Below are 27721 nucleotides of genomic sequence, written 5' to 3' on the forward strand. Positions count from 1 at the left end.
ACTTATCAGTGCAAACAACTATTTATGATTTGGGCTCCTCTTCACTCTCCTTCCAACCTCTATCGCCCTGCCCCCTAAATTAACAACTTCCCAAATATCTCCCAAAAGTTCTTTGGTATTTTCATATCAGTGACAGCCATTTCAACCAAATGTTCCAATTCCATCTTGTTTTCTCCTCCAGTGGCTTCAAGTTACAAGAAATGAGATTCCAGCTAAACTTCAGGAAGAATCGTCAGACAGTAAGAGCTGTTCGACAGACTCCCACAAGAGGTGGTGGATTCTCTTTCCTTGGAGATTTTTAAGCAAAGGTTGAATGGCCATCTGCCATGTATGATCTAGTTGAGATTCCTGTATTGCAGGGAGTTGGACTAGACTAGACAATCCATGGGGTCCCTTCCAGCTCTACAATTCTAGGATTCTATGGTTTGTAGAGAATCCTGATCTCAAAGCTGCCATACCCAGTGTGGACACCCCCACATCTCTTACATCTTCAGACAGACACAACCTACCCCTGAGCAGTGCCTCACGATTTGCTAGATTGAAATTTGAAAAAAAGAAGAAGCCCGGGAACAATCTCATGCTTTGCATTAAAAAATAATGCTCTGAAATAAGGGGAAATATTTTAAAATATATTCCTAAAAGTAATGAGCAGGCACAACTAGCCTAATTTGGAGAATAAGCCTCAGGAAAAAGAGTTATTTGAAAGATTCAGGATGAAGCTAGTTTTTTGTGAGGGATTCCAAACATGAATATGTGTGTCTTTGTGAGTGTGCTGAGGAGAGAAGGTTTGCAGAGGAGAGACAGAGGAGACTTTGTGCATGGTGTTGGCTCTGACACAGCTCAGCCTGTTCACTCTCTCTGTTTTTCATTTCTGCCTTCACAGGAACATGCAGTGGCTCCTCATCCCCACCATCCTTATAATCACTTATGCTCAACAGGTAAGTTTTCTAGAAAAAAATCCTCGCCAGAACAAAGGCTGAAACTTGTGTTTTGCTTCTTAAGCAAGTGAAATTAACTTAAGGGAATAAATTGTTTGTGCATAATATTGAGTTGTTCCTACTTGTGGGTGATTCTTTTTTCTTTCTACATAATTTGCAATTCTAACACAAGCCACTTGATTAGGTTATTATGAAATTATGCTTTTATAAAATTGTTAGAGCGTTTTTTTTGGGAGTCTCTAGAAATTTTTATAAATTATTTTCTGCTACTATGTTTAAAGCAAGCATACCCCCCTGTTTAGGTCCCTGTTGTCTTTCATGGTACAGTCTGCTTGAGTTACAAATAAATTGCTTTTAGAAAACTGCTTTAATTTTATTAACTAAATCTAGTCATTTTTCATCGACCAATACAAATGACCCAAATTACATGGAAATGGGATTTGTAGAGTACACAAGCAGTTTCTTCCCCATCCCCATTTCTGTATCTAGTTATTTTCCATAGTTTTCTCTTTCTTCCTAGCCATAAAGTCTTTTAGGACTGATTATCTCCTTTCCACCTAGTTAAAAAAAATAACATTGCAAGGTTACGATTGATTCCTATCACAAGTACCTTTGCTGCAAGAGATTGCTACACAATATTCAGTTCTGCACTGCACTGTTTTCACTTGGTGGGAAATGGTTAATTGGTCCTAAAAGGCTTTATGGATAGAAAGAAAGATAAAACTGTGGAAATCAACTTGATACTGAAAAAGGGGATTTTTTAAAAAACGTGCCTTGTATTTTGATATACTCTGTTTTATAATGTTGATTATCATTCTGATATTTTGCATTAATTGCTTTATGTTGTTAGCTGCTTTGGGATTCTCTTGGGAAGGAAAGGCAGGTTATAAGTAATCAGTGAAATGAGGATAGCAGAACTGTTCAATATTAGCTGTACACCTTTTCCAGGATGGTTAACAGATAATTTTAGAGTAGAGCAGAACTAGTTTTTCTAAAGATTACAGAAGTTTGCACTTTGGGGAGTAGAGTGGGGAAAACTAATATTTCTGTGTATGGAGCATGGTCCCCTGAAAGATTCCTGCAGCTTGTTTTGTAGGAGTGCCAATCTGCTGAATATGCATATACGCATGTGCTGTTTTTAAAAGAAATCCTTTGCTGGCAGGCCTTCATTTTCTTTCCTCTCACTGGATATTATTGAGGCTCTTCCAGCTATGTGCCCACTGCCCAGTTCTCAAATATTTGACTTGTGTGCTGTATGCACTGCCATTGGACGCAAGAATTTACAGATGCTCCCTTGCACCTCCCGTATATAGCATATCCCGAGTAATAGCATATCCCGAGTAAGTTGCTCAAGCTCCTGAGTAATGTAAAGTACACAAATAGTTTCATCGGTTAGTGGCACGGTGCTGCACCTGTGAATGTTTGCACAGGAAAGGAAAGAAAGGTTATGAACACCGTTTCCAGCCTCCTCTCCCCAATGCTAAGAGGAAGCTCAGGGCCCCTGGGCTGGATTAGAATAAGGTTACCAGATTTTTTTTCAATGAATCTGGGGATACTTTTCAACTTCCTACTAAATAGATGGATTTTGTCAGAGGACTGATTTGTAAATCCGGGGACTGTCCCCGGGAAACGGGGACATCTGGTAACTTTAGATTAGGACCACAGTGGGGACACGCAAAGAAAGGGTGAAAGTCCTCTACCCCCATGCCAGGGTCCTGATCCAAATCAGGGCCTTCCAATGCTTGTTGTTCACTTTTAAGATGTGATCTACAATTGCTAACTGTGTGAACAGTTTCAGGTTTAGTTGGTCCTAAACTACACCTCGCAATTGAAGCAGGAAGCTGGCTAAACACTGTTAGCCAAGCCCCACATCGAAAGCTGTTGTTGTAAGGATACTAAGATTGCCCCATAGCCCTGACTTTTGCCTAGCTAGAATGTAGACTGCTGTACAAAGGGAGGCAGTCATACCTGACCAGACTGAATACATGCCCCTGTGTGTCTGGGAGGCTGGGAATCCTCCTGGCCGGGCATTAGATCCAACAGCCAAATGCATTATAGAATTTTCTTTAAAAATGTTTAGGGTACTGTCATTTTGACTCAAGAAAATCACCCTTTTATAGTTCAAATCGGGAAAAATAAATACGGTAAATTGCCCAAAATACAAAGATTCACAAAATGTTTAAGGGTATGCGTCCCCTGCATCCCCCCAGAAAAAAGCACTGCATTATACTGTACCAATTAGGACAGAATTAAACAAGATTTTCTTTACAAGGGAAAATATTTTGTTGTTGTATTGTATATAACTGTAGCTTGCCACGATCTCTTGCGAAAGGGGAAATAAATATAAATAACAGCAGTGTGTTTGTGTGTATACACACACACATTTGCCATTTTTGTTGGACGTTTTCCAGCTCTCAGGTAAGTCCACCTATATGAAAGCTTTCTTGCAGGGTGCAAACCAACAGGCAGAAGGAAGGAAAGCCTGGAGAAAAATCTGCAGAGGTTCATCAACGCAGAGAGCTATGCCACTGGCCCTGCAGATGCCCAGTGGTACCAACCTGCAGCCCCGGGGTGAGCCTGGTGAAGGATGGCTGCGGATGCTGCAAGATGTGTGCCAAGCAGTCAGGGGAAACATGTAATGAAGCTGAGGTCTGTGACCCCCACAAGGGGCTATACTGCGACTACTCTGCAGATAAGCCTAGGTATGAAAATGGAGTGTGTGCATGTAAGTCCCTCGTTTTTTTCTATTTTCTATGGGAATAGGGAATAAAATGTAACACCATGACTTCCATTGCTTTCTTCAGTTTCACACCCATTTTCTTTCAAAGGAGATGCAACCCTAAATGATAATTAAAAAATGTATTTTCTTGATGTCAATGGGCCTTAAATTTCTAAGAAATCTATTATTGCTGGTGTTTAACAATTTGGAAATTATATCTCTAAATTGGACTCTGCTAACCGTTAGGAACTCAGGCACCCACAGAGAGCTTTGGAAAGGAATCTTGTGGCGTTGCCCTTTTATAGAAGATTTTTTGGGAAACAGCAAATAAAATAATGGTTGTAGCAACTGTGATATTATATCCTGCTGTCATAGTCAATGGTTATATTACAGTAGATGCAAAATCTTAAGCAGTCTGAATTGTGGATTTTTAATAGTAAATTTATATATGCAAAATAAGTATATGTAGTTATTTGAATACTCCAAAGGACCCATAAAAGCTAAACTCTACTGTTATTAAGAAATGTCGCCTAGGAAATCTTACTTTCCATTTGTCTAGGACAGACCTCTTGCAGGGATCCACATAGGTTTACTTGGTTTTTTCCCTTCACTATTCCCAGATATGATAGCAGTAGGTTGTGAGCTCAATGGGGTGCACTATGCCAATGGCCACGACTTCCAGCCCACTCCTCTTTACAAATGTCTGTGTGTGAACGGTGCAATTGGATGTACACCTGTCTTCATCTCAAAGCCAGCACCTAATGAATGTGCAGCACCGAAGAGCAGAAAGAAATCTGGACAATCCAAATGTGTTTCAGGACAGCAGGAGCAGCAGTCAACCAGTTACAGATTAATGTCAGGTAGGCAAGGCTAGACTGATATCTTCTTCATGATAGATTTATTTTTTTAAAGAGGTGTTTCCTTATTATTTGAGGCAGGTAAAGTTATTTGCATTTCCCCTTTTTAAATAGGTAACAAAAACTTCTGGTACTTGTAGGGCAGCTTTATAATTTATTTATAATTGTTAGATTGGGGTAGAGTAGGTGCTTGTCTCTTCTTGTAGGTCACTGTTAGGTTCCGGGGCAGGATTGGGAAACCTTTGTGTCAAGAGCCTCAGAGGTAATCTTTTGGGGGCTCTGTGCCAGAGCCACAACTTTAGTGCTGCCACTCCTTTTTCTCTCTTTATGCCCCTTTGTCTCTCTCCCCTCTCCACCCCACAAGCTGCCAGAAAGAATGGGAACAACTTGCTTTGGGAGGACTGTTCCCCCCCTCCTTCCATGACTCTATTTGTTTGAGCTTTCTCCATTCTTCCCTATATCACCCCAACCGCATGAAGTTACACCGAGGGCCACACGCAGGACCCAGAATAGATGGCCTTCCAGATTTTTCAGCTACATTATCAATATAGTCAGAAGTACACCAGCCAACCTAGGGGTCCAAAACAATATGACTCCTGTAACATAGAAAGCAGATTAGACAAAACAAACAGTTGCAATCTTACTTCTATGAAAATGCTGAGAACCTTCAAAACAATCCAAGCAGCTTATGATTTATACACTATTAATGCATGGTTTGCATGCTCTCACAATTAATTTTGAAAACTAAGGGTTTTTTCCTTCCGTATCTTGCCAAACAAGCTTAATTTTAATATTTTACTATCTTTCCTTCTTTCTGCATGCACTGCCCTAGTTAACAAATCCCTGTTGTAAGAGCAATGAAATTATTTTATGTACAACAAATATATATATAAACCCACAGCTTTGTAACCTTGCTTTATTTATTTCAGATCTGTGCCAGGCTTTTAAATTTGCTTCCTGCGCTGTGATTTTTAAGCTGCTGCTGCTTACTTCCCAGGTACCCTCATATATCTGCTCTGTCCTCTTGAACTGTGCACATTTCAAATCTGGTCAGTCATTCTGTAGAACTCCCATCATCAGGATTTGCTATGTGGAGATTGTAAAAAGCAGGTTTAAGATCTATAGCTATTAATGCTCCGACTCTTTGGAATGTGGGGATAAAAGCCCTCAACCCCAATCCTCTTAAAGAAAACTAATTTGATACAGAACTTTCAGCATATGTATGTTGATAAAGCCTGGCCTAGGCGCCCCATATCCACTTTAACACAGGTATTTCACATAGCCAGTCTATTTTGTAAGAACTCTTTCAGGAAAATGTCTTGCTTTCTAGGGCAGACTTGAGAATCATGGCATTAAGAAACAAACAAGCAGCATTACCAAGATATAAAATCAAATCTTTGGAGACTGAGGTGCTAAATTCCTATAAATGTTAAATGAACTTGTGGCAGCTATTTCTTAAAATCTAAACCCAATTTCTGTAATTTAAGCAAGTAAAATCCAACAGGTGATCCTGGTAACCTGGCATGCTTAATTCTCATGTTCCATGCTATTTTGGGGTTGCCTTAGTAGAACTGATCTGAATTAAATGGCTTAAAAATATTTGGCTCAAGATGTAATATAATTCTGTCTTCTAGCTTTCAGAAGTGTGCCGCTTGTTTTAAAGAAGAAGTGCCTGGTTCAAGCAACTCCTTGGACACCTTGTTCCCGAACCTGTGGCATGGGAATATCTGACAGAGTGACCAATGAAAACAGTAAATGTGAAATAAGAAAGGAAAAGAGACTGTGCTACATTCAACCATGCCAAGCAAAATTTCCAAAGAGCATAAAGGTAAACCACATTTCAGAACACAATTTCCTCATTAGGCTGAAAGTATTAACTGCTAGATGTATGATTTTTTTAATAACTATGGGGCTGGTGGAGAGAGAAGTTATGGTCTTGCTGTTCAGTTGTGGATTTGAAAATTAGGGAGACAGGAATAACAGATCATCTCATAGAAACTTGTGGAATGTTTTCTACATTGCTCATATGGCACATAACTACCAATAGAGAATTATTGGGCCCTTCTTTGCACTACTGATGTTCAAAGGAGATTCTTTCAGGTCCCATCTACCCTATTCATTTAAATCAGTATTATACCACTTAAAATATGAATTGCTTTCCTCCAGTGAATCCTGGGAACTGTAGTATATGCAGTGTACTGGGAGTGGTTAATAGACTCCCTATTCACCATAGCGCTACAAGAGTGATTTAACAGTCAATCTCTTCCCAGCAAATACTGCAAAATGCAGCTACTTGAGGGAGACTAGAGGTCCCTAAGAACTCTTAGAACCCTGAACAAACTACAGAACCCAGGATTTCTTTGGGGGAAAGCAATGGCTATTTAAAGTGGAATCATGCTGCTTTAAATATATACTGTAGTGCAGTGTATAATCCATGTCTATTAGCACTGGTGCTTGCTGACTGCATTCCCCAGTTGTCACATGTTTGTATTAGCCCAAATCAGGTGTCCAGAAAGTCAGGTGGTAAAGTGCTGGGATGAATCTCACAGGTCACTGATTAAATTTCCCACTCATATAGTGTCACAGTGGTCTTGAAGGTAGCAGGATAGTGAACCTGCAGGAGTTAACTGTAGAACTAAGCAATGCTAAACTTATATTTTAAAATTGCAAGTGGCTAAAAACATGGCCTCAACACTGCTTCTTCAATATGCATGTACAGTAATAAACTTCACTTTCTACATAATAGCAAGATTTTACTTTTATTTATATTTCAAGATACCTAAAGGAAAAACATGCCGACCTACATTCCAGCTTGCCAAGGCAGAGAAACTAGTATTTTCTGGATGCACAAGTACACAAAGATATAGACCAACCTTTTGTGGAATCTGCCTGGACAAGAGATGTTGCATACCCAACAAATCTGTAATGATTACAGTGCAGTTTGACTGTCCAAAGGAAGGCTCCTTTAAGTGGAAGTTGATGTGGATTACATCTTGTGTTTGTCAGAAGACATGCAATGATTCAGGAAACATATTTTCTGAACTCAAACTTTTGTAAGTGGCAACACAGGAAAGAAAATGGTCAAATGTTCCCATGAAAAGTTGCTCATTCAACACCACTGACAGGTAGCTGTGTTTGAAATTTTAGGTTTTAAATGAATTCACACAGCAATCCTTTCATCCAAGACAGAGCTTGCCCCTAATGTGTTTTATTTTGAAAAGCAGAATGTGTGGCTATTTAAATCCAGTTAAATACTGTAGCTTCAAAGCATTTTCTTAAATATTTTAAAATGCAATACTTAGATAATTTATGTGGAAGGGTTATACCAATCCCGTAGAAAAATGGCAGGTTTTCATGCATAAAAATTCAATCAAATTAGTTACCTATACACAACTGATTCATATGGATGTTTGCCCAAAGATGCATGTACACAAGCTGCACCCCAACATCCAAGTGCTCAATCCCTAATCATCTCCACAGTGAACAGGTCTGCAAGGGACCTCATAAAGCCTGCATGAGATGTTCAGCTGAACATGAATGAAAGCTCCTTGAAGATCTTCCCTGTTCAATGCAGGTATGATTAGGGATTGAATGAGGAGTGTGCAATGCATGGACAATGTGTGCACACCCTTTCAGTTTTCTATAAATTTGTGCCTAAGCAATATTTCAAAGCTGTAAAGTGAACAGTATCAGACTGCGTGCAAAAGTAAGAATTCAACACCCATAAAATCATTTATCCAAATAGTTTGCATGCATGTGCATAGTGCTAACTTGTGATTAAGAAGATCACTCACCACTGAACTCAATGGAGTTTACATCTGAATAGAAACATATAGGATTGTTTCGCACCTGTGTGAAAATGTGGTGGTGTGCAATTTGTCACCCAAACCAGCTAGTGATGGGTACATAAACTTCAACACATGCATCTCCTCAGATAGATCAGGGTGACTGAGGGAGTCAACACAAAACAAGGATTTGGGCATTTATTTATGATTATTTATGAGATCTACAAAGCATGATTGTATGTATCAAATTGCATATTTCTTGATGATCGATAGCATAGTGAAACACCTTTATGTTTACTGGAACAAAATCGTAGTTTTCTAGACAGGCAATTTTATATGGAACAGTCTTTAATATTGATCTTCCAGGTTAATATTTTCCTTTTCTCTTCAACAAAAACAAAACAAAGCAGCCAAGCAATTTAGGAGCATTTCTGTATGCCTCTTAAAAATATTGTATCAGAGCCTGCAAATCAGTAAGAATGTAAATGCTCAACTTGTGAACTGGAGGATAGAACCTTCTTGTATGCCATTTCATGGATAGCTGCGTTATTTAAAGTTACTGTGCTTGCATGGAAAATAGCTATAACGTAATTTTCTCTACAACATAAGGCTCAGAAGTATGTACTGAGTTTACAGTAGTAGATATATCAGGTCTTGTATTGCCGTTTAGAGCTAGTAATGTTATGTTGTGAAACTGCAGTTGGTGCTCTAGACTAGTTGATAACCAGATGTATAACAGTTTGGGGCATGTAATAGACAAGGATTCACAAGGAGGAGGCCAAATTTTATGAAATTATACATTTTATTATGTAAATATCTTGTAAATAAAATTCATTTATCACAAAATCCGATATGGTCAAATTATATTAAAAGTGTTTGTTTTCATAATCTACATATAAAAGTATCTTCAAAATAGTGCTTAAGTTAAAATTACATCACGAGAGGTAGACCATAAGAAGGTATTTTAATTCTTCTACTTTTTTGAGATATGTAACCCAGCATCTGTGCAATATGAGAAATATGTGAAACTGTCACTTAAACTGAACACTTCCACTATCTTTTGACAATGAGTTTGTCCCAGGTTATTTTTAACTGGATTGCATGAGCATAATTTGCTGATCTAAACTTTAACCCACACCCCCCGCCCCTGTAACAAGTGCTACATTGCTATCTTCAGTCTTGGTGGATCTATAGCAGGACCACAGTTAGCAGCATCTAGCTGATTATAGTCTTCTATTAAATCAGACAAAGATGAAAGTGCTTCAGAGAAATAGGACTGCTCCATCCCATCAATATGTAGGTAATGGTGAAGGTGTGCCTGCAGGAGTAGATGTTACAATAGCCACATGCTTTACATGAACATTGAACAAATGTATTCAAGTCTTTTTCCAATTCCACATGCAAAACTGGTTATTACTTTAATGTAAGAATCTGTTGTGATAATTTTTGGATTAAGGGTTAACAACAACAACAACAATAATAACAAGAATATCACACACAATCTACCCACCATGTGTGTACTGTAGTTGGGTATGTGAGGGATTTGGCACAGGGCAGAACAGAGACTTCCTACTTTCGCTCTCTTTTCCTCCAGTTCATGTCCATATGGATTTGCACCACAGTCACCCAACCATTTCTTTAACTCCAAACTGTATTATAACCCCTTCTAAGTCCAAGTGAAGCATGTGGGGAGGCTACCATTAGTGCAGCATATTTCCACGTACCACTTGTAATATAAGTACAACTGAACTACTACTTATAATGACAATATTACTTCTCATTATGTGACATACCTTTTTCTTGTACAACCTTGTGAATCTCTCCTTGAGCTCTACAAAAGTAGATTTCACACAAGTGTTATTTGCTAGTGCCAACAATGAGTGGGAATGACCCACAGGTGGTACTGAACAGAGGCCAGTTTTCCATCCTTCTTGATTCCAGGAGACAAACTGAAGTGAAGGTTTCAACCTGCAATATGAAATTATGAGACTGACATGAAGGCAAGCAGTAAAATAAACTACACAAAACATGAACCCTAAATGCACATTTGACTCCACCCCCCAAGTGGCACTTTCATGGGCTTTCAGCTACTGCTGTGCAACCGATCTGGCTGAATCCTAAACATAATTGGACCAATTTCTACCAAATCCAGATTGGCTAAAGGCAGCTACAAATCACCACAGAGTGGGTTGGGTTGACCTGAATCAATCTGAACTAAAAACAGCCTCTAAGAAAGCAAGTTGCAATTAAATACAGGTAACCCCCCCATTTACGCGGGGGCTACGTTCCGAGGCACCGCGTGTATCATTGAAATAGCATGTATTTGAAACCACTGAAGAAGCCTGCAAACACCTTGTTCTGCCCATGCCCTGCCCCTCTTTGTGATGCTTTTGGGTCACAATGTACACGTGCAGTTGCGCACATACTGAAAGTGCATAAATGGGGTGTGCGTGTCTGTACAGAAGAATGCTGGGGTGAGGGAGCTAGACTTTGCTCATTAAGACCTCCAGCTTCCAATCCAGGATTAGAATCTCATCCAATGTATTTTGTTGTCTGTCTTTATAAACAGGCTGTCGTGGGTTTGTGTCAGTAGGTCTTGTGAGACAAATGTATCATAGCAAAAGCTTTGAGCAGTCACCCTGCCCTGCTACTTCATAGAAACTAGTGCCAGACCGACAGTGAGCTGAATTACTATACTGAAATGCAGCTGAACAGGCCAAAGAGCATGAGAATTGGCAGGACTAAGCACTCAACTGACTGTACAGTCTTCCATACACAAACACAAACATTTCTCTATGTGTGTGTTTAGAAAAAGCAAACTTTAAAAGGTTGCTAGCACAAAATCCCCCTCATCTACCTGTCCAATGTGTAGCAAGGAGAGACTGCTATGCCTCCAAAATTCATGCACCTATGTGACAAAAAACAAAATGCTGTGGTTGTTTGGTTTTCCAAATACACATGAATGGGAGTACCAAATATCTGAATTTCCAGGTCCAGTCAAAATGGGTCAGACTCCAGACTGATTTCTGCCAGATCAGGGCAAGATTTGGATTACCATATCCAGCCCCAAGTTAATTAAATGCTCAGTTAAATAGTATGTGATAGTGTTAATACCTATTTTCAGGCAAATATGCTACCTTAGCATTTAAAAGCATTTATTTGAAAAAATATATACATATGTACATAAATGCATGTGACTAATTTTTCAGTTTCTGTAGGTTATTGAGAATATGGTCTTTCCCCTCTCCCTCTGGATGCAGCTGTGCCTGCAGGAGTGGATCAACATAACCTTAATAAGCTTACTGGAATTTGATCCTACAAACGAACACCAACTGGGAAGATTTGCTGTATGAGCAGTTAGCAGTTTCTCTTCTAATGTATGATGTGTGCAAACCTTTCAATGTTTCTACGAAGGTCTGAAATCTGCACGTTTCCTCTGACTAACAGGGCACAGGCAAGGTACAAACTGTGCTTTGGGTCAGCTCGTAACAGTTGGTGATCTTTGCTAAAAGCATCTGAAAACATTTGGTCCAACCTAAGAGAAAAAAAGAGTATCTGAGAATATGCAGCTGAGAAAACTTAGCAAATGTCAACACAATCATAATTTGTCAGCAGAGTAATTCTAAATATGCATCAAATAAAAATAGAACACTATTTCAATTGAAAAGTATGTTGAAGATTTAAAAATAACAAGAGTACAAGATTCCCGTTACTTTATCATGTGTTACTAAACACATTCTATTTTATCTTCATGTAGTGAGCAACTATCATTCATATGCCAAACAAGGTTACCCACCTTCGAGAGGGCACATTAACATCAGCCAACGTATACAGAGGTGTCAAGCTGGAAACAAGATAATGAAGTCGAGGAAAGGGAACCAAATTCATGCTGATTTCATTAAGATCCATATTAAGAGATCCTTCAAACCTAGCAGAGCTGTATACAGATAATGCAAGAGTTATATAAAAAAAGTTTGGACACATATATTGCAGCATACAAAATCACGCTTTTGAATATTTGTAAGCTTGCACTGTGAAATGTGTTGCAATCATTTCAATGTAAAATTTTCACTAATTTTCCAGCCTCAAGTAGAGGAAAGTCCCTTAGCAATATAGAAAGAAACAACACCCTAGGGGCTACAAGAGTATTGCTTGCTGTGTTCAGCTGCTGCTACAAGAGCTTTTCCTCTTTGTACTAGTGAAGCAGGGCTATTCATCTCTGCTGTGCTTCCCTCCCACATCATACCGTAACAGTTGCACTACAAGCTTCTATTCAATTATGGGATGGAAAAGGAACGTCTCTTAGTATGGTACAATAATGGGTGTAGGTAGACTAGACGTGAGAGAAGCTGGGTTTTCCAAACAGAAGAAATGAAAGGGGAGCATAGACATTTTACCACACAAGCTAAAGCTGACATCCATTGATTTCAGTTTTAGCAACCACTTCTTATCTAATTAAAAATTTCAGAAGCTCACCTTGTCAAGTTCAACAGTAAGTTGGCCACAATATTGTTCATAGCATCAAATGGTTTCTCCCGAGAACACTTTATTCCACCTGCACTTGAAGTTACTAAGCTGGCTGGCTTTATGGTTGATCCTAACTTTCCACTGTTGGTCATCTGGTTAATTTTGCTAACAATGTCAAATAAAGACTGGAAAAAGCATAGGTGAAAAAGCTGGTAAATTTTTTTGAATGCAAAGCTATCCAACTTACAGCAGACTCCTAAGCATGACTCCTCAGAAAGCCTGCTGGATTCAATAGGGCTTACTTCAAGGTAAGTATGTATAGGATTGAAGCTTTAATATTTTACTCAGTTGTTTCAGGTAAATTTTAAAATGAAGAATAAACAAAGAATAACTACATTGCACTTAAAACTGTAATCTAGAAAGGCTTTAATACATAGGTACAGTATTATAAATTCTTACTTCATTTTCAATTGGCAATACACAGTCTGCATGGTCACTGAGTTCTTTCATAGCCAATACACTGTTATAAGGAGATGTAATGACATCATCCTCCCGGGAAGGATAAACAGAAGTAACAAATCTATATACTTCTGGAAATTCATCCTCAAGAAGCTTTAGTACAAATGTACCAAGACCAGATCCTGTCCCTAGAAGCAAGAATTCAAATAGTTAGAATGACAAGAGTACATGAAAAAGTCTTGTGTGGTATTCAACTTCCTTTGGATTTTCTTACAAGTGAGAAAGGTTTTTATTTTTATTTTAAAGTTCACCAATTGAAAGTTCAGATTTGGAGATGCAAAGATTGTCTTCTACTGGAAAAATTATGAGCGCTTAAGGTAGCAATTCACCAATATCATTTCTTTTGATAATGAGATTGCAGTATGGACTGCAATCTCAAATGGTATCCAACATTTGGATTTAAAGAGATGACCCAGATTTGAAGGCACTATTTCCTTGAGACTTTCTAATCATGACTAGCTTATTATTTTAAGCAAAAACATTCAACATCATAAGAACTATCCAATTTACAGTATTTTACTGAGCAAAAACATTTATGTTGTGTTCTGTGCTTGTGATAGAAATATACTTATTGCAGAAATACATTTTTTTGTCAGATTACAATGAAAACACCATTATATTCCTCATTTAGAAACTGTCAATGTATTCTGTACATTACAATGTTGTCCTCAAAAGAATCTTCTAGCATAGGGTACTATTATTCACAGATCATAGATTTCAAGGATAATCACTTGCCTAAGGTCACCTAACGAGTTTATGACCCAAGTAAGATTTGCAACTGGGAGTCTGGCTGCACAAGAACCATGCTCTTCTCATGTAAATTACAAAGATGCTGACAAAAGAGTTTTGGTGCATAACATGTCATTATGCAGCAAAGCTTTTAAGATGCATTATATAAATATTTTCTGATAAGGAGGTCCACAATTCAATCACCAGATTTCTATTGGTTATAGCTTTGATTCAGGAAACGTCTACTTGCGTGCCCCAAACTCACTGCACAACACAGCAAACACAAGAGGTCAAAGGGAACTCTTGTTTGTGCTGGGTTGGAGACAGACAAATTCTCCTCCAAGTACTCTAGTATGCCCAGAGGATAGGGGAGAGGCGAGGGTCCCATCTTTGATCATGTGCTGGGTTTGGAGCACTAGAGGCGGTCCTTAAGGTCATGAACTCTTAAGCTTTTATTTCACCTTTTATCATACTTACCCCCTCCCATTGAATGAATGACAAAAAAGCACTGCAGACAGTCACAATGCTCTGCAGTCTTTCTTAGCTTTTCAACAATATCTTCTCGGTATTGACACCCATACACTTTGTGACCCACAGCCCTGTAAATAGGAAACATTTAATATGCTACCCTTCTAGTTCAACTCTGACAATTCTAGCTTATTTAATATGTTTTAAATTCTTCAGGTATTTTTATGCCTGCACTGAGTCCCCCCCCCCCACTGAGTTTTTTAGACTTACCGTATTTTTCCCTCTATTACACGCAGATTTTTTCTCCTAAAAAGTAAGGGGAAATGTCTGTGCGTGTTATTGAGCGAATGTGTGGTCCCTGGAGCTGACAAGCGCGAGTGAAGGCAAAAATCAGGCAAATATCAAATCGTCCGGAGAAGGGAAGCCTTGAAAGGAGGAAGCTCTGCCTCAGGGTCTTACTGCCCACCTGCTTCTGTTTCCTTACTGTGTTTGCTCAAACGGAACAAAGAGCAGAGAAAACCCCTCCCCTCCAGGCAAGCAGAGTGGAAAGCAAAGCGTCTCTCCGTGCGTCTGGGACTCGCAGGCAACATGCAGGTTGGGGAGAGAGAGAGAGAGCTGGCTGGCTTGGGGGGGGGGGGGAATTTTGCCTTCCTTTCCTCCCTCCGGTAAAACCCCTCTCCTGCATTCTTAGCCAGCTGCCTCTCTGCACACCCCTTTCGGCGCTCCTTATCCTTTCTATGTTTTTCCTTCCCTCCCTACTTAAAACGTGGTTCCAATCACGGATCCACATGGATCCTCAGGATCTTTGCATTGAGTCACCCCAAATTCACCATCAGATCACATAGCAATGATCTGATGCAAAAACAGGGCTGCAATGGTGCAAAAACATGGTTACAAAGCACGGATCCACATGGATCCTCAGGATCTTTGCATTGGGTCACCCCAAATTCACCATCAGATCACATAGCAATGATCTGATGCAAAAACAGGGCTGCAATGGTGCAAAAACGTGGTTACAAAGCATGGATCCACATGGATCCTCAGGATCTTTGCATTGGGTCACCCCAAATTCACCATCAGCTCACATAGCATGTCCATGGCTACAGCCTGCACCAAAAAAATCATGCACCCACTGTTGCCTGGGGCTGCAATGGTACAAAAACGTGGTTACAAAGCATGGATCCACATGGATCCTCAGGATCTTTGCATTGGGTCACCCCAAATTCACCATCAGATCACATAGCATGTCCATGGCTACAGCCTGCACCAAAAAAATCACGCACCCACTGTTGCCTGGGGCTGCAATGGTACAAAAACGTGGTTACAAAGCATGGATCCACATGGATCCTCAGGATCTTTGCATTGGGTCACCCCAAATTCACCATCAGATCACATAGCAATGATCTGATGCAAAAACAGGGCTGCAATGGTGCAAAAACGTGGTTACAAAGCATGGATCCACATGGATCCTCAGGATCTTTGCATTGGGTCACCCCAAATTCACCATCAGATCACATAGCATGTCCATGGCTACAGCCTGCACCAAAAAAATCACGCACCCACTGTTGCCTGGGGCTGCAATGGTACAAAAACGTGGTTACAAAGCATGGATCCACATGGATCCTCAGGATCTTTGCATTGGGCTACCCCAAACTCACCGTCAAATCACATGTCTGTGGCCGCAGCATGAAGCACAAAAATGATACATCCACTGTTTCATTCAGAATTTTTTTTCTTGTTTTCCTCCTCTAAAAACTATGTGCGTGTTATGGTCAGGTGCGTGTTATCGAGCGAAAAATACGGTAACAGAGCAACAATGTAGAAAGGTTTACAACTTAAAAATTAAATGAAATGAAACTTAGGAGAATTTGAAAGCAGCTTTAATTACGCTGGAAATAGCAGGCTGAGCCCCATTAGAGTCAACCAGGGGAAAGGCCTTCTGGCATGTACAGGGCTGACTCAGCAGCTGTGTGTCCATGGACACTCTTTGCCTCCCTAAACAAAAAGATAATGGATTCATGTTAAAAGAGCCTGGGGACGGGACGGGACGGGGGAGATCAGTGAAACAGCATGAAACAAAATACCATATTACCAAAAGCTTTTTACCAAAAACAAAAAGATCAAGAAAATTACAGTGTTCAGTGTGACCAGGATAGAATTCTAAAGAACTGCCTTGTCCTATTTCTCTTGGCCGTCTGCTGCCTGGTTAAGACATTTTTATTCTAAGTGGAATTTGACCTGTCAAGCTGAGGTTTAGTGGACTGATCCTTTGTCTTAACTTGTTTTTAATCTGATGTATATCTTTTTTAGTATTTTTACTATTAGATGTATTATTATAGAATTAATTTATCTGTTCACACCTTTTTCCCTAATGACTGAAGGACTTGTTAGAAGTTTTTAGTACTTCTTTGTGATCATCAAGTTTGATCTTCTGTTCAGAATCTCCCCTTTCATTATATAATCATTCAAAAGCATTTTTTATAAAGTTTAGATTTCTTTGACTTAAATTTCCATCTGTTTCCCTTCTTCTCTTTAGTCAGCTGTTCATATCTGTAATTAGATTACCATTTGACCTGAATGAACAACAACACTAGGAGTAGAAGAATACCAACACAGTAATATGATACATCTGTTCATGGAAATTCACAAAATTGGTTTTTTAAAAAGAGTAGCTATGTAGATATGACATACTGGCAGAATAGTTGTTAGTTGTGTTTTCAAGTTTTCCTAAAGGTAGCAATAAAATAAAATATTAACATGTCCATTTATTCAAGAGACTGCAGGAAGTAAAAAGACAGAAATGTAGGAGTTCTGCTTTCAATTTCCATCTAATCTGTGTAAGAAATTTTTGTATGAAGATTTGAGGGGAAAAAATTCTATCCTCACCAGTTGTTCCCTGAGCCAGAAACATCTGTTATCAGCTGCTTGCTATCAAAGACATCTCTCAATGGCCCCTGCAGAATTTCATTCACTACACCCTCTTCCATGTCAATCAGGAGAGCCTTAGGGAGCAGAACAAAAAGAATTTGGACTGAGAACGTCTGTCTTTAAAAACATTACACAAAATAAATGAAAAAGATAAAGATAAAAAATGCTTTCTTTACTTTAATTTCAGCACACCCTTGGAATAAGAAAGCAGACTTCAGAAGAATATCTCTAATTTATTTGCCTCAGGATGAAATTTAATAAAGGATCATTTTGGCAAGCCTGATTTAGGGCAACTCAAGAATTAAAATGCACATATGCAACACATAAGGAAACATGCTCTTGCTAAAAAAATAAACAAATTAGAATGACTGCTATTATGTCTCAGCTAATTTCCTTTTTCAGAATGGTACATAACTTTTAATCTTTTCTTATTATTTATTTCAATCTTTTCTCCCCTGTATCAAATGCTCTTGGGGCATATTCCACAAAACAGGTAGCAGAATAAAACATCTTAAAATCACAACCAACAATAAAATTAAGTACTAGATAGACCCTACTATAATTAGCACAACCAAAATGGCAACTTAAATACCCATGTTTTTAACTTGATGCTAAGCGGCAAGGGGATGACATTCTGTAACCTGAGTGCACTACAGCAGAAACCGAGACACTATTGTAGTATTGGGGTTCTGTTCCTGACTCCTGTGTGCATCCACAGAGCATGTAAGCCCGCCCTGCCTTCTTCAAAAGAACATGTGTCAAGTGGACATGTGCAAAATGGTCACCACTGGTATTTTCAATTTAAACACATTGAAGCCAACAGTACTTTATCACTAGCTAAATGTACATAAAATAAAATGGCACTGCTAACGGTACTGTGTATGGAGAAGCAGCAATTGTGCCATTAGCTATCTGATAAAGAGAAAATTATTAAATCTAGCTTACAAACTTGCTCATCTTCTGATGAGCTTTTACTTATTTTTCTAACCGGGCTCTTTTAGTGTGGAAATGACAGTTGGATTGAAGGGGGGAAACTGTGCATGCGCAGTTCAGAAGGTTTGTGTGTCTCATAGCTGGATCAGTGTCAGTCTCTAAGGAACCTGAAACATTCCTATATTCCTTGTACTTGCAATTTGTTTCTTTTACTTGGTTTCTCGTTTGTTAAAATATATGTTTCTGGAAGCCATTATCTTTAGTTTACCATTTACAATTGAACTATAGGATTTGTTTTCAAACAAATAGCAAAACATATACCCAAGTGCACATACATATAGATATAATAAAACCTAAAATTTCAGATATTTCAGAGGCATACAAAGTATAAGAATTGACAGAATCAAAGATGTTTCCCCCTTACGCGTGCTTTTAAGGAATAGATTTTTCCTCTGCAGTCAGCGCTATCATCATCTGTCCTAGAAAAACAGAAGCAAAATTAATAAAAATCATGGAAGAGGACTACACCTAAGCTATCAGAGTATTACAATTTTCCCCTTTCACTGAAATTAAATTAAATTGAAAAGCAGAATAACAAGAACTAATATAAAGACTGTACACTTTATGAATTTCATTGCTCTTGCTCATTTTATGGAAGCCTGCCATACAGAAGTCAATTAGGCTTTTCCTAGCCTAGGGATGGAAAAAACATCACCTGCTTAATTTCTGCAGTTGTGTAGATAAAGGAGAACTATTAAATAAAACCTGGCATGCCTACCAATTGTAAGCAGTTATATATTTTATATCTTGGTTAGAGCAAACTGCAAAAAACTAGGGGTTAACAGTTTCATGAAGGCAAAAAGCAGATTCAGGTTAAGTATAAAGCACTTTTCCTATAGTGAAACATGACAAGCAATGGTATTAAAGGGCACATTAGTAACTCAAACTGGAGACTGAAGGGCTCAGGATGCGAGGACAACACTGACCACAATCTTATTTAGACAAGTTGATACTGCAAAATGTGAATTACTCCAAAACAATGAACACAAAGCACCAAAGCCTATTCAGTACAGGTCAGACACAAGTAACTGATTGTAATGTATGCTGACATGACTGGACACAAGATCCTACCCACAGGATCTACAAAACCCAACGGGAAGGAGAGAAATAAAAATAATAAGTGGGGCATAAACTGAACAAGAAATCCACAAAGAAAATGCTGGATCACTGCAATTTTATTTTTGTGACGCAGCACAAGATGCTAACTAACCTGCCTGCAGTAGTACAAGGTATGATAAAGCAACATTTCTCTATGGATCCCAAATATTGTGTTGTTATTTATTTTAAGGGCATCTTTAATAATTTAAGATTGTTCATAAGAAGAAAACTTACCTGGTATTCACATTTCTAAAGAAACTGCTTAATGCTTCATCATAAATTCCTTTCTAAAAAAGAATCATTCAGTAAGCAAAACTTAAAGTGTGACACTTGTGCTAAGACTTAAAGTATGCATTTTTAAAACTATTTAACTCTTCTGAGATTATACATGCTCCCAATATAAAGCCTCATGTATGCCACTAAAGTGAAAGTAGCGCTCAAAAACATGGAATCCACAAATTATTTTATATCTATAGTGGAAGAGTATGACTCTATATAGAGAGAACATCCTAATGAAAAGGAAAGTTGCATCACAGTAAAGCAATAATTTTGGATTTTCTTCAGAATGACTTCATACTTTAATGCACACCTGGACTTAAAGGCTCTCAATATTTATTAGTAAAATTTGGAGTGAGGTTGTCCAGCCTGCCCTGGCAACCCCTCAGGCATCTGGTTGGCCCCTGTGAAAACAGGATGCTGGATAAGGCGGGCCACTGGTCTGATCCAGTAGCCTCTTATATTCTGCAAGCAGAGCAAGTGGCTGGGATCAACTCATCCTAGACTCTTCTCCTCTGCAAGAAAATGACAGCTTTTTCATCAGTAGTCTGGTGACCCAGGTGACCCATCTTAATGATCACGCTTGCCCTTGTTAGCCAATAACAGCCGACAAAGAGTTGGCTAGTGGGGTCCAGGAAGTGGTTGATGTCTCCTTGTTACAGTGGCCTTGAAATGGTGGCTATGCGAGTCTTTTGGATGAAACTGATTTTAAACACCCATTTCAATCGGGTTTCAGGCCCAGTTTCGTAATGGAAATTGCCCTGGTCATCCTGATGGATGATCAGTTCTTGGAGAGGGGAGAACATGCCTCTATTGATTTTCCTTGACCTACTGATGGCTCCTTATTTAATGTTCCGACTAGTTAGCCACCCCTTCTTCCAGGTACTGCATTCCACTAAGCATGCTCAGTCCTCACTGAGCCTTTTTGTTGTTGTTCCCTTCAGCTTTTTTTAAAAAAAGTGTTCTCTGTTAAGAAACAAGATTCGGGCTCCACTTTTAAGTATGGAGGTCTGGCTGGAAGAAACATGGACCCTACTGGGACAGAGCTTCTCCGAGATCTGGTGTTTAATACTAAGGACTACCAAAAAAACCGGCAGAGAGGAATTGAGAATTAAGAGCCTCGGACGTAAGGTCTCCAGGCTGATAGTAGACTAAGACTGATGGACATTTGTTGGGGATTGAAACCGGGAAAGGGGGGTGGGGTTTGGGAATCCAAAGGGTGTACAATTATAATCTGTTTTTTTTAATTTTGTTTTGTTATTAGTATGAAAATTGGGGAATTCGTGGAAGGGAATTTGGGTCGACTTTACAAAAAAGTTTTAAGAATGAGCACTGATGTACAAATATTGATGTTTATAAGTTAAAATTGGTTTTTCTAAAATGAATTAAATATAAAAAGGTCAAAAATTAGGGATAAGAACTTGTTGAACTAACAATTTGAATTGGAATATAAGAAGGGGAGGTGTGGGGAAGTCAGGGAAATATGTTATTGAAAATACGGATTGTAAACTTTATGTGTTTTTAACTTTTTTCTTTTTTGATTTTTTAATGTATTAAGGTGGAAAATCTCAATAAATATCTTTTTTAAAAAAATTAAAAAAGTGTTCTCTGTCCTTCTACAAACCTTGAGTTTCTCTTGCGCACATCCCTGTTCTATATTAATTGTGCCACTTTGGCCACACAAGCTTTAAAAGAATGGTGCTCGTGTGTGGAGATCTTGTGTTCCACATTCCAGCCATTCCCTTCGTTCTTCCAATGCCCATTAATCTTCCCACGTTTCCCCCAACAGCATTCCCTGACCACCGGGTATATTTAGTCCCTCGCCTAAAGCAGACGAACGAAGACACGGGAATGCCAGAACAAAGGAAACGGCAGCTATTTCTAAAAATGACTTGAGTAAGAATAGGATTTGCTCTTTTAAACAAAGCAGCCATTTTAACTCGTCTACTGCGGAGCTCAGCGACAAGTATTAGCTGAGTGCGTTAAAAATCGCGCCAGCGCACGCGCCAGGATCACGCCCACAAATTCCAAAGCGCGGCGGTTTAACGGACACACCTTTCAGCGGCTCCCTCAGAGGGGCGGGGCAGAGGGAGCTGTTAAGCAGGCATGCGCGTAAAACGTTCCGAACCGTTTGCATTTTACTGAGCATGCGCGAGCTGACTGGCGTTTTAATTCTCCTCCCAGTCGTCAGGCGGTTACCTTGTTGACGGCGGCGTGTTCCCTCAGTGCCAGATCCCAGAAGCGGCATCCTATCTGGTTGCCACACTGACCCACTGTGAGGTGAAAAAAACAAACAGAGGTCAAGCTGCCAACAGAGCAGAGTGGTGTGAAAAGGGGCCGGGGGGGAGGGGGGAGAAGGGGGCGGGAGAGAGCACGCGCGCGCTCACCCTGAACCACCACGGACTGCGTCATGTCTTCCGTTGGCGCGGATCTGGTTTCTAAGGCCGGCGAGAAGTGTAGCCCCGCCCACTACGGACGTGAGTGTGGGGAAAGTTCCCCGCGTTGTGTCGCAGAGAGGAGTTCTGGCCGCACGTTCCGCTGTCGAGACGCGCCGTGTTCTTGCTTTGCGCGCATGCGCCGCGCCGCAAACGGTGCTTTCCTTCCCTTCGGGTCCCTCGCTAATAACAGTTATCCGTTTGTAGGCCGGTGGGCCACGCCCACTTTGGCTCGCTTTGTTCCGACCGTACTTGATGCAAAGGAGGGCGAGGCTCATGTCAGAGCGGGGGTTTCGGCGCGTCAGTCCCGCTAGTCTCTGTCGCCCCCTGCAGGACAACTTATTTCCATGCGGCTGCTAAAAGGTCCGGGAGTCTCATCGCTCTCCCTTCTTATCTGGCCACCATCTGGAAATGACCGTCTGGAAGCGAGTAGAAAACGCGAAGGGAAAGGACCTTGCCGTTAAGCACGTCGCGTATGAATACAAAAAAGTAACATTTAATTTTTTAAAAAAAGTTGGAATCAAAACGCATTTTTTGATCCTGCTGCATGCATTGCAAAATAATCTGTTCAAAAATGCCCGGTTCTGTTTGAATAGTGCATCCCTTCCATTTCATAATATTAAAACCAAATTACTAAACGCTGAAAAGGCAGACATTAGGTGACCCTCCTCCTAAGCTCCCACCTGGACCATGCGCTGTACTTGGTGGGCTCCTCCTTGGTATGTTGTAAAAGAGACAACTTTGGGGACTAAATAGGGAACTGCAGCAAATTTCTTAATTATTTGACCCAATTGTGCAAAGGCACAAAATTCTCAATCACAAGGGTCTGGTAGGTTATCACACTCCTGTGACAGGAGTGCATTGTGCTATAAAGATCAGTTTTGCACTGAGAAGTGAGCTGTAATAATATAGTCACAAGAACCTAGAGCACTCTAATCCAGAAACATTTTAGCAAAAAGTATCTAAAATAGTCAATACAGTTTCATAATGCCTGTGAAAATAATAAAAGCTAGTCTTTTAATTCAAAATAGAATATGAAGTTTACAAAAGATAATGCTTCGTGATTTTGTAGGTATATTACCTTCAAGTACTAGAACAGACAATCACCTGTTCCATTTTTTCTTTCTACTTGTTTTCAGACCTGCGGATAGGAAGTATATTGCTGACCTTCACCCTTACCCCAGTGCAGAGGGTGAAATGAAGCAGAAGCAAAGCTTGATTGCATACACAAGTTGATTGGAAGAGACAGCCTTGACCTTTCATCATATTCCCCTAAATAATCCCCCCGAAGAAATGCATTAACTCTGTTCTACCTGTATACAGGCTCTGTATCTTGTACAGAAGCACGAGAATGGATGTTGCTGTGTTTTTCCCCATAACAGTCAAGTGTCTCTAAATTTCAAATAAAAGGGTAAAGCTTCTTTGCTCTGCATGACCTGTCCATCAGTTCAGACTAGAGATTGTTTTGGAGAAGATTCCATTAGGTGTACTCCTACCTAACCCTTGGGAAGCTCATTCTTAGTTCAGATTACCTGATGGTGGACCAAACAGGATAAATAATATGTTGCACTAGGGAAGATGGTTGGTAAATGAATAAAGTAGGGCAAATGGTTGCACTGTCCTGAGGTACCAGTCATCTTTATAAGGTACTAGTTTCTAGAGATTTAATAACTTAAGATCTCCATATTTGATGCAAAATGTATTGCTGCTAATGCTTTATAAGGAAATAATGTATATATAGCAGGTATATAATTTAAAGCTTTATTTCTTTATTCTTTCTCATTTTCATCCTGTTTACATTTCCATAGAGATTATTCTGCTAAGGTCAATCAACTGCCATTGTTTTGGCTTTCATTATACAGAAATAAAGGCACAAGCATTTGAGGCATGCAGTTCTTTTATTTGAAACAAGAATTACATTTGGGATTTAAAACATTTGAAATAATTTTTAAATGAACACTCATTCAGTGTGCTGGGTACAGCTTGTTTTAAGGTAGACTAGGCTGGAAAATTAGAATTTTTCAAGTGGAAAATGATTGTTCCGGTTTTTTTCCTAGTTTCAGGGATAAATGTATAACTCTGCCTCCAACTTAGAATGTCATTTTGTCCTTAACTGAAAATCTGATTTCCTAATAAGAGTGCTAAGAGTAAAATCGTGTAGCTGAAATTTATCTATAAAACTAATATGAGCAAAAAAAAATAAGGAATTAATTACATTTGTCAGTTATGGAAATGAATTATAGTAAGTTCAATGCATTCAAATGAAAACTGAATAAAATATCAGTTTTCCTGTGACAATTGTTTTCCCCAGTCTAATTGAATGAAGAATAAAGAGACCAAACAAAACGATTCAAAAGACAATTGCTTGTGAAGCATGTCCATGACATAGTTTATTTTGTAATGTACATGTAGCAGATTTATTCAGTACAAACTACAAGCACAGATCCACTCACAGCACAGGCAGAGCACCTGTGCATGAAGGATCCCAATACAGTTCAGAAGAGATCTGTTTCCCCCCTTTCCCACCATTGGGTGCATCTAATTACATGCACATGTGGCAACACTCCTCTTGTAGTGTGCCTTGCAAGTTATTGAGGCTTCGTGAGTACTGGACTGGGCAGAGAGATAGGACGGGATGAGGATTCTCCATGCATTTGTTGTAGATCCATAGTGAATGCAGTTGACTCAGAGGAGTTATGTTCCAGGGATAGTGTATAAAGCCAAAATCTTGTATAGTCAAAATTCATGTGCCTTACATCTCCAAACTCTCTCCCAAGGCAAGTGCAATGGCAAGTGGGATTGCAAGTGTTTTTTCTGCTGGGAGCTTGCCCACTTAAAAAAAAATTCCTGGCCAAGCACATAAAGCTGAATTCATACAAGTTAATGTGCATAAATTGCGAGTTGACTGTAGTGACCAAAGGTTGTTTTAGCAAATCTGCAGCATATGAACTGAAATAAAACCTTTGGTTCTGTTAAACCTTTTAAAAGATTTTAATTTACTTGTTTGTAGCCAATGAACATTTCAGTGCTCTTAATACACCTAGAAAGGCTTGCTACCCAGACTCAGTTGGGACAGAATTGACAAAATGATTTTAAGTGTGGGGGAAGCAGAAATCTATATTTGAAGTGCAGTTTCTGGACAATGATGAGCAAGGCATTTGCAGTGTCACAATAGAAGAAATGAAGTTCTCTGTCTGGAGCCTCTTGATACAGATGGGTGAACCTATACAGTGGTACCTCGGGTTACATACGCTTTAGGTTACAGACTCCGCTAACCCAAAAATATTACCTCGGGTTAAGAACTTTGCTTCAAGATGAGAACAGAAATTGTGCTCTGGCGGCGCAGCAGCAGCAGGAGGCCCCATTAGCTAAAAGTGGTGCTTCAGGTTAAGAACAGTTTCAGGTTAAGTACGGATCTCCAGAACGAATTAAGTACTTAACCCGAGGTACCACTGTATCTGCTTAGAATTAGAATTAACTGCTCATTCCCCAGTAATTTGGCACATTGCAACATACTTATAATTTTTTTGGAAGCAAATTCCAAATGAAAAAAGAATAATGCTTTATCGTGTAGATATAGTGAGTGATATATTTTTATTTCCTTGGTACTAAGAATTGAAGGTAGCACGGTTGTTTTTCTCCTTTGGGGCTGTACAGGCCCCTGCAGTTAGCAGTTCATCAAGTGGCAGGACATAGGTTGATGCTCACAGCACCACTGACCAAAGCTGCCTTACTGAAACTTACTGGTCTTTCATCAATCATAAAGTTACGGATGCATCCAGTAAAGGAACTGTGGGTGGTAAGGCTGAATGTCAGGAGAGACTCTGTAGAGAGGTAAAAAAATAGTAATACATAAGTCATTCAAGAACTGCAGTATCAATATAGGATCATGCTAGGACTAGTTTAACTAAAAGAGACAGCTGTGTAAAACTTGGAATGTGGTTTGTTTGAATGGTATTGCCCTTGTTACTGCTATTTACTTTGATATGTATATATGTATGTATATATAAGTATATATGTGTGTGTGTAATTTATAAATAGTCAAAGGTTTTCAATAAACTAAATTGTTTTAGTCTTCTATTTGTATTCTGTTATATTGTCAATCACTTGTATTAAATTATTCCTTCTAAAATATAGCACAAAGATGTATAGAGAGCTACTTCATCCCACCTCCAACAAGAAATATTTATTACAGTCGTAGACCAGCATAAGGAGGGAGGGGTACAATAATTTAAAATCTAAAACCCCCTCCCCCAAATTATAGGTCTTTGCTAATGAACAGCACAAGGTATGTGACCATTACTTTAAAGAATACTTTTTTAAACACACACACACAATTTTTGAAAATAATATTAAAATGAGAATAAATCTTACCTGGCACTCCTCCAACAAACACAGGCTCCCTGTGGTCAGTTGCTCTTGGATTTAATGGTCCTACTACATGATTCACTTCTGAATCTACATCCAGCTGTACCACATTAGCATCTCTTATAACTGTCACATGAAGCAAAAAAGAATAATATGGATAACCACTCTTTCTGATTTTTCTTGCATACAAGCATACTCGTAAACATACGAAAATCCTGAAGAACTAGACTATTTTTCCATGGCCTGGATATGCTCTCATATCTGTATAGCTCAGTAGGTCCCAACGTGGATCTTATAACTCCAAAGCCATGGGCAGGATTCACCTAACAAATCCCGTAAGTGGACGCTGTGCAAGGACTTCAAATTGCACCATGGGGCTTTCCCCCTTTTGCCTCTGAAATTAGCTGGGAGGGGACTTGCGAGAACCTCAAGAACAACACATTTGAGGAGGTGGGGAGGGTTTGCTGTCTGACAAGCTGAAATGCTGAAAATGGAAATGACATTTAACCTCCCTCCCATGCTTAGGACAAAATGCATACATCCTAATATAACGTGGCATTGTTCCCCACACCCTGTTATGCAAGTAGCAAATGATGTGCCTAGAAGCAGGGAAATAGATAATGTGACAGATATTGCAAAAGATGATAGGAGATTAATTGGATGTTTTCCATTTTCAGTAGCAGCAAAACTCTTAACCACAGAATTTTGGATACATTGTCACCCTTTTTCAGACCAAGCACTACCTGATTTCCACACATGCATGGCCTTACAATTCTAAGTCATTTACATACATGACAGGATTCAGAGCCCTAGCCAGTATTGATAATGTTCAGGGATGCTGGGAGTTGTGCCCCAACAACATCTGGAGGGAGCACCTCATCAACCATCCCTGATTTAGAGTACTGATGAGAAGGAAGATCAGGAATCAACACTGAACAGGACTTTAGATGTTCACTCACCTGCAATTCTGTGCCATCGGCCATCACAGAGATTCTGTTTTGGTGTAACTGAGGTTGAGAAGTCTTTGATGCCATTGTTCAGCTTCACAATGACCTGGGAGAACCATTTGATTCACATTTAAAACCTTAGTTTTGACTGGAAAGATTTAATTAAAACGCATAAAAAGGCTTTTTAACAAACT

The 27721-nt window shown here is 39.4% G+C and overlaps 3 protein-coding genes and 1 long non-coding RNA gene across 6 annotated transcripts in view; 2 read left to right on the forward strand and 2 right to left on the reverse strand.

The window, feature by feature from the left end:
• Positions 1-439: 439 nt before the first annotated feature.
• Positions 440-8683, forward strand: CCN6 (cellular communication network factor 6). The gene is made up of 5 exons (XM_053381711.1): positions 440-938; positions 3378-3663; positions 4278-4517; positions 6149-6342; positions 7290-8683. Exons 1-5 carry the CDS (start codon positions 819-821, stop codon positions 7569-7571), a joined length of 1122 nt encoding a protein of 373 aa, XP_053237686.1. The 5' UTR covers positions 440-818; the 3' UTR covers positions 7572-8683.
• Positions 8684-9374: 691 nt separating this feature from the next.
• Positions 9375-22325, reverse strand: TUBE1 (tubulin epsilon 1). 3 transcript variants are annotated; one of them, XM_053381707.1, is made up of 12 exons: positions 22165-22325; positions 21977-22050; positions 19736-19788; positions 18768-18822; positions 17369-17484; positions 14492-14613; positions 13226-13413; positions 12776-12951; positions 12096-12236; positions 11694-11834; positions 10093-10267; positions 9375-9617 (listed from the first exon to the last, which is right to left on the reverse strand). In XM_053381707.1, the coding sequence occupies exons 1-12, from the start codon at positions 22187-22189 to the stop codon at positions 9459-9461; spliced, it is 1425 nt and encodes a 474-aa protein (XP_053237682.1). In that variant the 5' UTR covers positions 22190-22325; the 3' UTR covers positions 9375-9458. The 3 variants fall into 3 exon arrangements, with proteins under 3 accessions (XP_053237682.1, XP_053237684.1, XP_053237683.1); XM_053381709.1 differs by lacking the exons at positions 21977-22050; positions 22165-22325 and adding an exon at positions 21833-21855; XM_053381708.1 differs by lacking the exons at positions 21977-22050; positions 22165-22325 and adding an exon at positions 21402-21782.
• Positions 21972-24096, forward strand: LOC128410452 (uncharacterized). The gene is made up of 2 exons (XR_008329509.1): positions 21972-22057; positions 23352-24096. It is a non-coding gene; the product is annotated as an uncharacterized LOC128410452 (long non-coding RNA).
• Positions 24097-25705: 1609 nt separating this feature from the next.
• Positions 25706-27721, reverse strand: part of LAMA4 (laminin subunit alpha 4) — a 73306-nt gene continuing 71290 nt past the window's right edge. Inside the window, exons 36-38 of the mRNA XM_053381706.1 lie at positions 27540-27633; positions 26587-26706; positions 25706-26036 (exon numbers count right to left, since the gene is read on the reverse strand). Of these exons, the coding sequence (XP_053237681.1) occupies positions 25891-26036; positions 26587-26706; positions 27540-27633 (360 nt within the window). The 3' untranslated portion in view covers positions 25706-25890. The remainder of the gene's footprint in view (positions 26037-26586; positions 26707-27539; positions 27634-27721) is intronic.

The sequence above is a fragment of the Podarcis raffonei genome, chromosome 3 (genome assembly GCF_027172205.1).
Source record: "Podarcis raffonei isolate rPodRaf1 chromosome 3, rPodRaf1.pri, whole genome shotgun sequence".
Lineage (NCBI taxonomy): Eukaryota > Metazoa > Chordata > Lepidosauria > Squamata > Lacertidae > Podarcis > Podarcis raffonei.